At 41.2% G+C, this 15703-nt stretch overlaps 1 protein-coding gene across 1 annotated transcript in view; it reads right to left on the bottom strand.

Annotated features, from left to right (window-relative positions):
- LOC137524806 (aldehyde oxidase-like) overlaps positions 1-15703 on the bottom strand; it is a 339511-nt gene that overhangs the window by 68140 nt on the left and 255668 nt on the right. The window contains exons 22-26 of the mRNA XM_068245128.1: positions 11856-11952; positions 9451-9575; positions 8168-8301; positions 464-551; positions 282-368 (exon numbers count right to left, since the gene is read on the bottom strand). Of these exons, the coding sequence (XP_068101229.1) occupies positions 282-368; positions 464-551; positions 8168-8301; positions 9451-9575; positions 11856-11952 (531 nt within the window). The remainder of the gene's footprint in view (positions 1-281; positions 369-463; positions 552-8167; positions 8302-9450; positions 9576-11855; positions 11953-15703) is intronic.

Here is a 15703-nt window from a genome sequence, read left to right as displayed (position 1 = left end):
GATCGATGGCCCATAGCGTTGACCTCCAACGAACAATGCAAAGCTGATGTTCAATTGATTTTGATTGATTGAATGATTGATTTTCAATAGATTCCCTGCTGGAATCTATTGGAAATTGATGTGCAGTGAGTGGTAGTAATCGAGTCCATCTAAATTCATTCTTTTCAGAAAGTAATCGATCAATTTGGAACATTGGGTGGAAATTTAAGCCAGCTATAGTCTGCAAGTTTTGTTGAACACGGAACATCAAAAAAAAATTAAAAAGACGAGAAGACACTTACCAGAATTGACTCATCACAAGCAGATCCAGCATTATTGTAATAGGACACATCTACAGCAGTGACTCGTCCATCATTCATGAATCCTATCTGAAAGGTGTAGAATTGGATTAGAACCTGGTTAGTATTTTTGGCTGAGTGAAATGTCACTATTCTATACTTCTCGTCTACAGTAACTTGCTCACTTTATATTTTCCAAGGTAGGGATGGCGACCTCCTTTGACTAACATGTCCTCTCCTCGCTCCAGTACACACCGCACAGCACGCTTTGTCCTGAAAATTGAATGGGTACCTTTCAGCAAGAAACACCGGAGAGTCCATTTATGAGACGCAGCCAGACTACACAGAGAACACTGAACCAGTGGTCATTTTTTAGCAAAACATTTGTATTACAATGCAGAAGCAAAGTTGTGTTGCTGAGTTCATTATGTAGATTGGGAAAAATATGGTGTCTGCAATAATCTTAAATGAAGGGCAGTTGGAAAATAGCAGAGCCCTTTCTGCACCCTAATAACGCCTATTATTCCTGTCACAAAATGCATCTGCTGGCAAATTTCCTGAACTAATGATGAACTTCCTCCATTTCGCCAGCAGATGCCCTCTGTGTCCTCAGTGTTTGAAACTGCTTGAAGTATTCTCTGCCACCAGCAGAGGTCTCACTTGCAAGAACTGTTATTGCAGACCTAATGAGGGCAGGTCTGTGTTCACCTGGACTTTGTCATCTGACTCTCTTGCACACTTTATAAGCTGCTTTAACAGGCCATTCTGTGCTAACTCATCAATGTCAGTTCCTGGTCCTGAGTCCTAGCCTTCCTGTCTTGCTCAGCCTTGTATCTGCTCTTACCGTGTTTAACCTGTTAGCTGTATTTGACTAACCCTTTGCCTAAGCAATTGTATCTTGTTTGTTTCTCTGGTTTGAGCCTGCATGTATGACGTTCCGTTGCCTGCCGATTATAATTCTGATGCTCTGCCTTTGTAAATAGTGTATATTATTTTCATGTGTATATATTAGTCAGGTTCAGGGTTCAGTGTGCACACTATTGTTATGCTTGGGATACCTTTGCATATTATCCTATATGCAGGGGGTCCATAGCATATACAATCCCTGATAGGTTTTGCTACTGTGTCATTTTCCAGTTGCACCATTGCTTATACTAATAGCCTGACGTTTGTATGATTCTCTGCATAAACTTAATGCTATTGTTTATGCGTCCTGGTTGTAGGATTCTCTACATAAACTTAATGCTAATTGTTTATGCGTCCTAATTGTATGATTCTCTACATAAACTTAATGCTAATTGTTTATGCGTCCTAATTGTATGATTCTCTGCATAAACTTAATGCTAATTGTTTGTGTAAGCTGTTTGACAGTTTAGTTGCATAACTCTGTACATGAGCTTAATGTGCAACATTTACAATAAATCTTTATATTCATTCCTTTAATTCCAGTCTCAGTGTTTCTTGCATAGTGACAGAACAATCTTCCTTGCGATTCCCTTGCATTGCATACCAATGCATTTGAATCATGACAATTCCCCGTTATCCAGCTAGTGAGAATTACTGGGACCCTGCTACCTGCTGGAGCGAGTGGGTGAAAAACAGCCACTAGAGACCATTAGGGCAGTAACGGGGGAATTGAGGGTGCTCAATCTAAATTGTGTACTATATATGTACTCTTATTCTTTAACGTTTTCCCTGCCATTTTCTTTTTAAATAATGTGCAGTACAGCACAACTTTTTTTTTATTTTGCCTTCTCAGCATAATGCAGAAAAGCACAGGGAGCGATTCATATTCACCTGATTCAGAATGTAGGATTCACTTTACTCTTTCAGGATTGGCTCTGCTCTTCTACCACCGAGCTGCCATGTAAAGACGACATCCTTCTCCAGGTCTCGATCACATGATATGATGTGATCAGGACCTGAAGGGTGGATGTCTGCTTTACAGAGCAGATCTCCTCTCCCACCAGCACTGTAATGTCATATCATGTGATCAGGACCTGGAGGAGGATGTCAGTATTACAGCGCCGCTCAGTGATAGAATAGAAGAGCCGATAGAAGAGAAGAGCCTGTGCAGTGTCCGATTGTGCTTCCCTAAAGATGCTTTCATGTGCATGCTCAGTGGCAAATTTTCTGGTGGTGCAGTTTACTATTACCCCTCTAGACCGCCATGGACTCTGGGTTGACAGGATAGGTTCCTAATGCGCATGCAGGGCAGTGCAAATTTTAGGGAAGCACAATCGGACACAGCACCGGTAAACCTGAAGCGCTCCCAGACGCTCTGCATTAGGCCCAAGTTTTGCCAGCTGAGGCAGCCCTGCCTAAAGTTATGTAAAGCGAGATAACTCAGACAGGGCAGTTAAATGATAATAGAACTTTTATAAATAAACACAAAATGTTTCAGAACAAATACTATAAGTTGCAAGGATTTAACAGCAACAGACTACTGTCTGTTGTAAAGATTTTTGTGAGAAAACGCGGAAAAGCCGCCGCGGGTACTCAGAGCAAGGCGGCTGATTCCGCGTCCAACACGGCAGGTTGCGCGCGTGGGCCTGCATCTACTAGCATGACGGAACGCGGAGAACGCTGGTTCCGCGTCCAGCACAGCAGATGTTTTACAGCACAGGTCTGGTGTGGCTGGGACTGATAGTCCACACAGATTCAGAAGGACGCGCGCACACATTGAGAGGCAGAGCTTTTATGACAGCCAGAAGGGAGTCAGCTGACCAAGCCAGTCAGCTGACAATTCCACCACTTCCGATTGGTCCAGCACTTAGGGGAGGTGCTGGAGAGCGCCTTGCTATATATACTGGGTGCTGGTCATTCTCTGGTTATCTGCCGTTGCGATCACTACGTGGTAGCACTCAGACCTTTTGTCGGATTCTGTGTTATTCTCTAGACCAGTTCCAGGGTGTTGATGATCACGGACCTCACACCTCAGATTAGGAATACTGTATATTATCTGTGTTATTCTTCAGACTAGTTCCAGGGTGTTGATGACAACGGAGCTCACACCCAAGACTAGGAATTAGCTTTATCATCCTGTTATAACTTCAGACTAGTTCCAGGGTGTTGATGATCAAGGAGCTCACACTGTTAGACTAGACAATTGTTGATTATTTGTTATGACCTTCTGCTTTCCTGACCTCTCTTCTGATCTCTGATTTTGTACTTCGCTATATCTGATACTCCGTTGCCAAACCCTGCTTGCCTTAGGATTCCGTATCAGTCTCTTTCCTCTGTATCTGTTTTGTCTGTCTGTTACCGACCTGGCTTGTCCGACCTCGAGAACTATCTCCTCTGTTTAGAGATAGTTCACAGATCTGTCAGTGACACTCCACCATTGGTGTCACTTACACTCTGGTCCTTCCCACTCTCAGCCTGACTCCTCCCCTTGGGGAGCCTCAGGCCATTGGAAGGAGCCTGTTCTTTGGGCAGTATCTTACTGCCTTGCACCCTCTATACGGGGGGCTCTCCTCAAAGTATTACTGTTGCACCAAACACTCATATTACTCAGGTGTCCAGAGGTTAGAGATGTATCTGATTGTCGGTGATACTGCAGATATCTGTATTCTCGGTGATACTGCAGATCGCCGGTAATCAGATCCTCTCTGTGTTACACTGATCGTTACAATTTTGTTCTGCTGATTGAAGTGAGCCTTCAAAGAACGTGGTCAATTGCAACATCATCATGTGATCAAAACTAGGAAATAGAAATATGCCGTTTCTCACATCACTTTAAGGTGGCCATACATGGCACAATTTTTCATTTTTATTCGATTAAATAATTTAGTTCGATTATTCCGTTAGATCGAATATAAAGATTTTTCCAGCATGTCCGATCAGATTTTTCTCAAACAAACTGGATAATCAATTGAATTTCTTGATCAAAAAAGAAAAAAATATTTTCAACTTTCATTCGATTTGATCATTTAGATCGAATAAACGGAAAAATCTAATGTTTTTATTGTATCGTTTATGGCCACCATAAGAGTACATCATCCATCCAGCACCAAAGGACAGAATCCCAAAATGTCATGCCAGTCATTGCAGTAATATGTGAAATACAGTATTTTGTGCTGCTAATAGGAAATATATCCCATTACAGTTGAACCCGGGTGTATTTCTGTTGATTCTTTGCATCATCCATCCACACATAAATGAACTATTGAGTATGGAAACACCGCCGAGAGCCTAGAGCAGTGATAGACATGGAAGGGTTGGGGAGCAGGCAGTGGAGAGCCAGTGAGAATCTGTTAGAGGTGGGGAAATTGCTGTATGCAGGAGTTCCTCTCCTGCAAGCTGCTTGTCGCCAGACTCGTAGGGTGCTAGCGTGCTACTGCACATAACAAGGTACAATTCCTCTGCTCTCAGTACAGGCAGTTCATTCAGTGACACAGGCAGCTGCTAGTGAGACCTGTCATCTGCTAAAGGTATATAGTACACACAGGGTTAACAGATGTAGGGAGAGGGATTCCAGCTCCCCTAATGATTCACTGGTCCATCATCCTGGCAAGCAGTGAAGTGTGAAAATAATTTAAAAACAATAAACAAGGAGATAAGCAGTGAAATGTAAACATCAGTAATTAGGAGCACTTCACGTGCTTTTCCCATTACATTAAAAAAAAAAAAAAAAACATGTTCATCGATAGTATTACTTTAATTTTATTGTGTCCAATAAAATGATTTCCTTTAAGTCACTCCTCATCTGAGCTAAGATTGTTTATTTACTCCTAATAGCTTCTAAGAACTTTATACACCCTGCTGTAACTCCTCCCACCCATTGTATTCTTTGGGTTTGGTTAAAGTTGAAATGGTTAAGATATTGTTTGGGTTTCCAGTCTTACTGTATGGTCATCTGCTACACTTCTCTGGATCCAACAGCAGGTTCCTCCCCAGGTCCCTTGCCATGCGTCCCCCACACCAGCTCCGGGCCTCTTCTGAGATGGTTGTGGGTTCTGTTTGTTTGCCTGTTTATTGGGCATGCATTAGGGAAGCACACATAGTGCTCCCACCAATAAATCAGACCAGCAGAGCCACAGCACTTGCACAGAAGCCGAAATTATTGAAACCTTATCTATACATTGCTCTGTGCTGCTTGCTTGTTTACAACCCTCCACACTTTTTTTTACAGCCAATCTGCCTGCAGGTTGTTAGTCCTGTCATTCCATCCTGCCAGTCTGATCCGCTGTTTGTTAGCCAGTGCTGTCAGCTCACCATGCCAGTCTGGTCCACAGTCTGTCCCGCCAGACAGCTTTACCAGTTATGTCAACAATCTGTTCTGTCAGTTTACTCTACCAGTTCTGTCATCAGTCTGTCCTACCAGTCTGCTCTACCAGTCCACTCCACAGTCTGTAATCCTGGTCCATACCAGTTCACTCAGCAGTCTGTCATATTGGTCCGTGCCAGCCCAGTCTACGGTCTGTCAGCCTGGTTCCTGCCAGTCCAGTCCATCACTTTGCTGGCAGCTGGACCAGTCAGTAATCAGTCTTACAGATCCCGGTCTGCCCTCTCCCTACTGCAGGGTTTGCCCTTTCTCTCCATTACTGGTGAAGGTAACCTTGGGGGCTGTGACATGGTGGTCACTAGCAACAAAGTCCACTGTCTATTGCAGAATACTGTGATGAAGACTAATGGTAACATAGACTCTGCGCATCTGAGAAACTCCACATTTCCACCATTGCTGGGATCAACAAGGCCCTGACAGAAGCAACCAGCCAACATGGATACTGCTGGGGTTGGATCTCCCATAGAGCAGCTCTGTAACCTGATGTTCAAACTCCGAATTTCAGTCCAGGCTGTGCAGAAGTAATATCTAGAATAGTTCGTCATATTTTTCAATAGTGATATATATGTGGGAATGTTCTCTATATGTTCATTTTTTTTCTTTGGACTAGACATAGTTAACAGAATATGTAGAATCTTAGAAGGTCTTAAAGAGAAACTCCAACCTAGAATTGAACTTTATCCCAATCAGTAGCTGATACCCCCTTTTACATGAGAAATATAATGCTTTTCACAAACAGACTATCAGGGGGCGCTGTATGACTGATTTTGTGCTGAAACCCCTCCCACAAGAAGCTCTGGGACCGCGGTACTTTGGGCAGTTTGTTACAATGTAACAAGATTCACAGACAGGAAATAGCTGTTTACAGCTGTCTCTAAGAGCCAAAACAGCTAGGAGCAGCTACATAGCCTGCCCACAGTAAAAATGTCACCATGTAATAAATGTCAGAATGTAAATCGGGGAGAGGAAAGATTTTACAATGAGCAAACACTGACTAAATCATTTATACATAATTATGGTAAAAATGAAGCACTTTTTTTTTACTACATTATTTTCACTGGAGTTCCTCTTTAAGGTAGACTAAAGAATGAGATAATATAATGAGGTAAGAAAGGATGTTTACATGTATTAGAAAGACAGGGAGGTAACAGAGGTTCTTTTCTGTAAATACATAGTTTATAAAATGATATAAAGGATAATTAAAAAACACACATCTATATAACCACCACAGGAGGGCCTACTAGTAGTGCTCCCACAGGGCCCCTACAAAATACTCAAAGGAGAGCACACTCACCTGTACCGCTGGCATGCTCCCTCTTGTACCCTTTTGTTTGCATCCTCACCAGAGTGCTTATTCTCCCTGACCTGGTGGCATGTACGTAGTCAACTTGCTGCTGGGCCACAAAGTACAAGCGGCTAGTGGGGGTGGAGAAAGAAGGACACAGGAGGGAGCCTTGAGGTGCTCAAATTTCTTTGTTACGGCCAGAAGGCACTTTTGTGGTTGTAAGTGATGTAATGAATTGGTAAATACCCAAGAAACATGTTGTCTGACCCTATCCAGGTGCAATAAACTTAACTATTCATCTGAGTTATTTTGCTGCTTTGGCTGCTTTGATCAATGGGATATGTAAGCCAACTATTACTGTACTTTTTAAATGTTTTTTTTTATTATTTTATATATTTTTGTGCATCCCCAACCACCTACTATCATCCATTACAACTCTGTTCAGAGGTTGTACTTTTTAGTGTAGTCTTTGTCCCTAGGACCTTCCTAATCACTGCGAGCGCCACTTTGAAAATCCTAGAAAACAGAGGCAAGAATTCCTCTGCATGCCATATTGGTGATTGTAAATTTTTGCAACCAGGAATCTGTGAGTGACTTTTATACACAGTAACTTAATTTCCTGGCGTTTTTACATATTGAACTATTGGTTCTTGGTGATTTTTTTTTGCTTGTTTTACTGCTGCACGATTCATGTGGCCCATCCTTCTCCAAATTGCCAACATATTATATTTTTTTTTGTCCCAGCAATTATCCTTAGTGATTCCATAACATTGTGAAGCCACATAAAAAGGCCCCTCCTCATCACTGTACATGTTTTTTCCACCATTTTCTTCAATAACTACATGTTCCTATGACATCAGGCAGGCTTCACATGCATTTGTTTCATTTGCATTTGGCTGCTGTAGCTGCTCTTCAGGGGCCACAGCTAACAATCAAATTGGTTTCCCCATTGGAATCAATGGTGTTTAGATTCAAAACCTTCCAAACCTCGAATTTTGACATCCGCTCAGAAGAACAAGCCTTTAACCTAACTGAGGCCGATTTGGGCAACTCTACTAGTAGATTTAATGCTACTGCTTACTGGTAATCTAGGTCATTTATGTAAATATATGACACAAACTTTGTATTTATAGTGCTCAGCCCATCCATTATTTATATACAAACCAGTGAATTAACAATTAAATGAAAATGGAATTTATCGGTCGTTAAATGATAAAATATAATATTTGTTGTACACACTTAAAAGGTCCCCGGGAAACCCATTAAACACAGCAGATATCTTTGATGCATAATATAGCTCTACATAGACTGACTTACTTTTTTGCACCCACTGCAATAATTGCTGCAAACTGAGGCGTTCTCGTTATCTTTCCACCAAAAGCTCCTCCAACTCTTTTTACATGACATACAATACGATTGGAAGGCACATTTAGTGCTGCAGCTACAAGTGTCTAAAACAAAATAATATACACTTAATATTGTTGGAATATTTTGAAGCCCAATTAAAGGAAGAATGTTTGTTTTCATTTTGAATGCAGTGGAAATGGGCTAGAGCATCTTTTAACAGGGACACAGACTGCAGTAAAACCCTAATCCCTTTCCAAAACATTGACTTCCTGGAGTTGGGCTTAAACATAAATTGAAGTCCAATCAAATAGCTTCAGAAAACAACATATTTACAGGGCAATACTTTAACCACTTCCTGAGAAATTTACAATTATAAACATCCTGTCTGTGCAGCTTTAGTGCAAACAAAAATTGATATGAGTGTCGGCACACCTCTTACTGCAGATATTAGTACTTGTAGCCAGGAGCTGTTAACAAGATCCATATGTTAAGCAAAGTCCAAAGAATGCCCAGCACATGGACAGTGAATCAAGCTGCTTTATTCATTCACCATGTAAATACATCCAACAATTGTTTTGGGGTCAACGAGCTGTACCCCTTTATCAAAGCAAAAATTACAGTGTCCATACAGCTCTTTGACCCCAAAACAATTGTCAGATGTCCTTACATGGTGGATAAAAGAAAGCTGCTTCAGTGTTCTCCATAGTGCCAGCAGTAAGTGTTCAATGTTCTCCCCAGAATTTTTTTCCAGCCTGGAGGCATGAAAAAGTAGCCAGGTGTGGCGCACAGGGGAGAGGGGGCTTGGAGTGGTGGGAATGCAGTGTCAGCACAACTCTGCTTACAGCATAGGAGTAGGATGAGAGCTGATGACAGCTGGGTGCTCACCAAAATTAGCCGCGTGGAACACCCGGCTAAAAGAGCCTGGGGAGAACACTGTGCTTGATTAGCTGTTGGGTGTGCTGGCCACGCTTTGGAATTTGTTCAGTGCAAATAGAATGTTTATTTGAGTCCTGCTATACCGCTAAAGCCCAGGTGCATGCGCACCCTGGGAGCACACGTGCACGCAAGCATCCAAGTGAATCCTTCAACCCATGGCATGACGTGGTTAAAGAAATATACATAAAGTTTCTTTTCCGACTTGCTGTTCATAGAGGAATTTTCCTTTGTTTTAAATTCTGATATATATAGAAGGATCTATAAAATATTGGAGGTAAGACTATATTGTAGCATGAAATGGTTATTCTTTTTCTTACCTGGGCGAGTGTTGGATCCTGAGCAGACAGGTAGATATCCATCTCCCCATCTTCTCCCTTAGGCACAGCAAGGATGCTCTGTGTTTCCAGGTAGAAATGTTCCTGACCACCTATGTAGACTTCACCTGCAATCAACAAACTTTACGGTAAATTAAAAAAAAAATCACAAAATGTTGTTAAAATGTATGTGTCACAGAGCACATGTAAAGTTTATCGGGGTTTATGTAGCTTGCATTAAGCAAACAGCATGACCTGCGTTATACATGCAGCACCTGTGTTGCTTGTATAATGTGTTTGTAATGCATGCTCTACAAGCAACAAAGGCATTGCATGTTAGACTATTTGCATTAACACGCAATGTGGATTGCCCAGTACTCAGTAAACTTTACGTGTCCTCTTTGCACAAATGCATTTTACTAGTGTTTTGTGAAAATACCATACCCCGTTGTAACTTTATTGTAGGAGAAATAGGGATAAATAGAAGATGAGAAAATTATGTTTTCCTTCAGTCTCTTGATGAAATGATTTATCCGTGCTGTATGCATGCTGAGTATGCACGGCCGCTACTCGTCGTCACGGTGGCCGGCGTGACAGTACTGAGCGGTTTAAAGTTAGAAAACCGTGCATGCGCAGTACTGTAGCATCATTAAAGATGTGTCAGCCCGACCTACGGTGGGCTGGAGGAAGCCTCAGATAAGTCCCAATTTTGTTTATTTTTACTGCTCAGGATCCCTTTAAATGAAACAAGGATACTAACTGATTGCTCTGTGAAATTGGATCATATTCACTCCAATTTCCTTTTCACCAGTCTTTGTAAATCGACTCCATGGTGTTGGATTTCTGCATTTAAAGGGAACCTAAACTGAGAAGGATATGGATGTTTCCTTTTAAAATAATACCAGTTGCCTGACTCTCCTGCTGATCCTGTGTCTCTTAGGCTACTTTACCACCAAGACGTTGCGTTTTAGGGGACGTTATGGTCGCAAAACGTGCCCCTAACGCAACGCATGGTGGTGTTGAAGTTGGACGTCAGATTGAGCTGCGTTATGCAGCTCTCAAAGCAGCTGCTCTAGGTTAGTGATAGGAAGTCCAGATCTTTTTAAGGATTCGGATCATTGAAAAGATCCGGATCTTTGAACCGAATCATTTGAATCATTTTACTAGGGAAGCAGACTGGGTGAAATGACTAGCAGGACAGGACTTTCCCTGCACTGTACATTCCTGTTTCTTCCAGACAGACATCCACTGTGAACAGAATCTTTCATTGTGATGATCCGGATGATTCGACTCACAAAAAAGATCCGGATCAAATGAACGAATCGTTCATAATCCGGACAAAACTACAGTCCCACCACGAGTCTCCACAGTGCAGTGAATATTAATTAGCCATGTGGCTGGCGCCGGAGGAGGGGAGACCTCCTCCTCCAACATTACTGAGCATGTGCAAACAGTCTAACATGGCTTAGCCTAGTATAACGTACAGCATGCAGCACTTTGTTTAAACGTGCTGCGTTACTATGTAATGCAACGTGTGCACTGTGAACCAGCACATTGATTTTACAGTGCTGTGAGTTAGGCTGCGTTACTGGCTGCTGTAACGTGGGACTTTAACATCCCACTGTGAAACCAGCCTAATAAGGGCCCTTTTCCACTAGCAGTCGCTAGCGTTCGCGCTGAACGCTAGCGATTGCTGAATCGCAATTCCGCCGTTTTCCCGATGTTTGCGGCCGCGATTTTGCTATGCTATGCACTGCATAGCAAAATCGCGGCAAAAGTCGCTCCGCGGCGCGATCGCGATCAAGTAAAAAACGAATCGCGGTAGTGGAAATGACCTACCGCAATTCCTATGTTAAAAAGCAAACCGTAGCGATTGTAAAATCGCTAGCGGTTTGCGGTTTTGCGATTCAGCTAGCGCAAACGCGCTAGTGGAAAAGGGCCCTAATACTTTTAGCCACAGCCCCTGAACAAGCATGCAAATCAGGTGCTGTGACTGAAGTCAGACTGGATTAGCTGCATGCTTTTTGAGGTGTGTGATTCAGCCACTGCTGCAGCCAAAGAGTTCAGCAGAACTGCCAGGCAAAAAAATGGTAGGTTTGTGAAATTCTTACAACACTAGGGTTTATTTATTCACGCAAATAATGTGTAGCAACAGTAGAGCAATTATCCTTTAGAAGCCAAATCAGAATTTCACAGTTGAGATCTCATAGGATGTTCAGAGTAAGTGTTTCAGTCCTTTGCTTAAGTTTTCCTTGCACTGGACACAATAAATAAGCTCTTTATTCCTCTCCAATATTTGTCTCCCTTTCGAGCAAAGATACTTAGACTGCATTTTGTTCTATGGAAATAAAGAATTGACTGTAGACTCGAAAGCCTTACATTATGATGAAATACAAGAAGAACTCTACCTTCATGGACATGATCAGCTGTCTGAAATGCTTCATCCACATTACCACATTGCAGTTGTCTTTGTGGCTGGTAAAATGAGCCATTATTAATGGCATCCTACACAGAAACAAACAGGAAACATGCAAATGATCTCACAATATTTATACATAAGATAAATTAATTTGTTTTATATAGGTATTTTTAAAACTCCATACTGCTGTATACAGCAGAGGTAGATAAGTTCTTAATAAGGCTATGTTCACATTGGTGGTTGCATTTCCTATAACAGCAGAATGCAATGGATTGGGAAAGCGGCACTGCATGCTGTCAGTACATTGCGTAGGATACAGTGAAGTACAGTCAATGCAAAATATGCTTCACTGCAACTGTTAAGGTGCGTGTATCGTGGAAACACACTGCTTGCAGTGCACTCAATGCCAAACACCATTATACCGCAATACAACAGGAACCTATACAGCAGGAAAGCAACTACATGAGAAAGTGGCGCCACATTATCCACGCAATGTATAGCATACAGTGAAGCCTACTGTCCATGAAAAGTATGCCTCACTGCCACTGTTAACGAGCATGTTTTGTGGTAATGCACTGCATGCAGTTATGATATTGCACCCCATTATACCGCAACAAACCCACAGCACTGTGAATGTTGCATAGGTGGTGTATTGCAGTGTGGCAAGCCATGTTACAAAGCACCAATTATGCAGCACCGCAATGCACTACTGTGAGCGTAGCCTTAAGTATACAAAAAAAATCTGATTTTAAACAATCTGCTTTACAACTTAGGGGTGTATACAAAAAAGGGTAAAAAGCATACAAAATGTCACATTTTTAAAGGGTACCTGAAGTGACATGGGGGCATAGGCACAAAACTTTGTTGACTGTTGTCTGTGTCTGGGTAGCGCACATTGTATAATTAGCATGATCCTTGTTACAATAATGTGCCCTACCCTACTTGCATAGCATGCTTTACTCTAACAACGCTTAGAAAATCTAGGTAACGTAAGTAGTGCTAATTGTGCTACATGTGCTACCTTGTAACAGCAACATTACTGAAGTTTAGTTCATATGCCCCATGATGATGAGATAAACATAGGTACCTATGTAGTACTAGTCCTACTAAAAATAGTCTGGAGTCCCTTTCTTTATTCTGAAAAAAAGTATTGTTGATATCTATGCAAATAAGAATGTTAAACAGCTTATCAATTCAGTATGTTGTCCCAAAAAGGAAATAGAAGGCAAAATACTTTTATCTGGCCATGACAACACTGCTAATAAAATGTTTGAGCTGAAAAGTTCATAGGGGCATTTCTTCTATTTATTTTGCAGCAGATTTTACATCAGACTGTAATGGCTGCTGTTTAGAGTCCAGTCTTAAACATTAAGCATTTAAGCAGAAAATAAAATTATGAGTCTCTGTTCTATGTTACCAATGTTCTATTTATTATTAGTACTACACATAAAACTAATTATCTCATATTTTTGTTTTCAGTCCTGGTTTGCATTAATTCAAAAACTGTACACCTTTTTAATAAAGATACAATAAGGCACTTCGCCATTTCCAAATTTTACAGTAGCTTTACCATCTTTAGGCCCATTTTCTAAATGATTGCCATCACAAAAGCACTGCCATGTGAACATGATCTCTTTTTACACTGCGGCGGTTATGCCTGATTATCATGCTTTCACCAATTTCCAACATGTGGAAGACATTTTTGAAATACCAGATTGCAAGAAAATCACAATGCTATACAATTTTTAGGGTTCCCATAAGGTCATAGAGGCTGCCATATTTATTTTATTTTACCATACCAGTTGCCTGGCAAACCTTCTGGTCTATTAGGATGCAGTAGTGTCTGAATAATGCCAGAAACAAGCATGAAACTAATCTGGCAGCTCTGACAATAATATCAGAATCACTTGATCTGCTGCATGCTTGTTCAGGGTTTAAGGCTAAAAGTATTTAGCCCAATCTACGCGATTAGATTCTTTGTGCGATTCGATTACGATTCTATTTACGATTTGATTAAATCCGACATGTCCGATCGGGATTCAATTCGATTGAATTCGATTTGCCATTGTTCTGCAATGGCAAATCTAATTGAATCGAATCCCAATTGGACATGTCGGATTTAATCGGATCGTAAATAGAACCGTAATCGAATCGCACAAAGAATCTTATCGCGTAGATTGGGCTTTTGAGGTAGAGGATTAGCAGGATAGCCAGGCAAATGGTATTGTTTAAAAGGAAATAAATATGGCAGCCTCCATATCCCTCTTACTTCAGTTTCCCTTCAAGGAGAGGATACTAGTGATCATACTTGTTATATGACTTTTGGAAGAGGCACCCTCAGGAAATGGGGGTCACCAAGGTGAAAAGGGAAGGGAGTGTGAACAATGGGGGCTCATCATGTTATATAAACCTTCAGTATAGTATTGACGGAATAGCCTTAGCAGTTCACAGACAGATATTTCCATATTTTCTGAAGATGCAATATAAATAAAAATAAAATAATATTTGTTCAGCGGCATTAGATTTATTTGCAATTTCTATACATACAATATTTGTAATTAGGGATGGTCAATATGATGCAAATAATTTCAAGTTGATCCAGCATTATCTAAATTTTGTATGCAAATGTATGCAGCTTGAAAATTAACTAATCAAATTCTGTTGAGGTAAAATTTGATTGGTCCATTTTCAAGCCGCATAAATTTGCATACAAATCCTGCATCAACTCAAAATTATTTGCATCACATTGACCACCCCTAGTTGTAATCACTGAATGTATAATCTATATATATAATAGAGTAAGTGCCTCAACCTTCAAGCAAGAAGAAGAAGTAGCGCCCTGCCCCCAGGGCCGGTCCAAGCAAGAAGAAGGGGCTGGTCCAAGTAAGAAGAAGAAGTAGTGTCATATCAAACCAAAGGCAAAGAGGGATAATTTGCATATTCAGTAGCAGTGCATTGTGGGTAACCACAAATGTTCACTTATAGCTGAATTAGTGCAGATTTGCTTCTGTTTTAAGAAGGAAAATTACACCTAGCTTTGCTTTTTTTTTTGTAGGATGGCTTTTTGGTCTCTTTTATCCTCCTATACATTCTTAGTAGTTTGGGTCACCCTGAGCTGCTTGGTTACTCTGTTGTACTGGTCCAAGCACTATCTCATACAGCCTTATCAATCCCTGCTATGTACTGATGAAGACCAAAGGTCTAAAATAGGCTGGCACATGTGGGTTTGATATGACTGTGTAAAACTTAAAGCTATAGGCTTGCTAGACTTACCAAGGGTGAAAAGGAATAATTTGCATATTTAGTAGCGGTGCATTGTGGGTAATCACAAATGTTCACTTATAGCTGAATTATTGCAGATTTTCTTCTGTTTTAAGAAGGCAAATTACACCAAGCTTTGCTTTTTTTAGTAGGAGGGCTTTTTGGTCCCTTTTATCCCCCTATACATTCCAAGTGGTTTGGGTCACCCTGAGCTGCTTGGTTACTCTGTTGTACTGGTCCAAGCCCTATCTCATACAGCCATATCAATCCTTGCCATGTACAGATGAGGACCAAAAGTCTGAAACAGGCTATCACATGTGGGTTTGATATGACTGTGTAAAATTTAAAGCCATATGCTTGCTATACACCAGCGGCTCTGGATGCTTGCTTGGCTTACCAGGGGGGAAAAGGGGTAATTTGCATATTTAGTAGCAGTGCATTGTGGGTAACCACAAATGTTCACTTATAGCTGAATTATTGCAGATTTCCTTTTGTTTTAAAAAGGCAAATTACACCAATACAGTGTGCGGCATTTCAGGAAGTGACGACAGTGGAGCGCACGATGGAACACGGAAT

Source organism: Hyperolius riggenbachi, chromosome 7, assembly GCF_040937935.1.
Source record: "Hyperolius riggenbachi isolate aHypRig1 chromosome 7, aHypRig1.pri, whole genome shotgun sequence".
Lineage (NCBI taxonomy): Eukaryota > Metazoa > Chordata > Amphibia > Anura > Hyperoliidae > Hyperolius > Hyperolius riggenbachi.
Note: the sequence above shows the minus strand (reverse complement) of the source record. Positions and strands in the feature narration are given on the sequence as shown.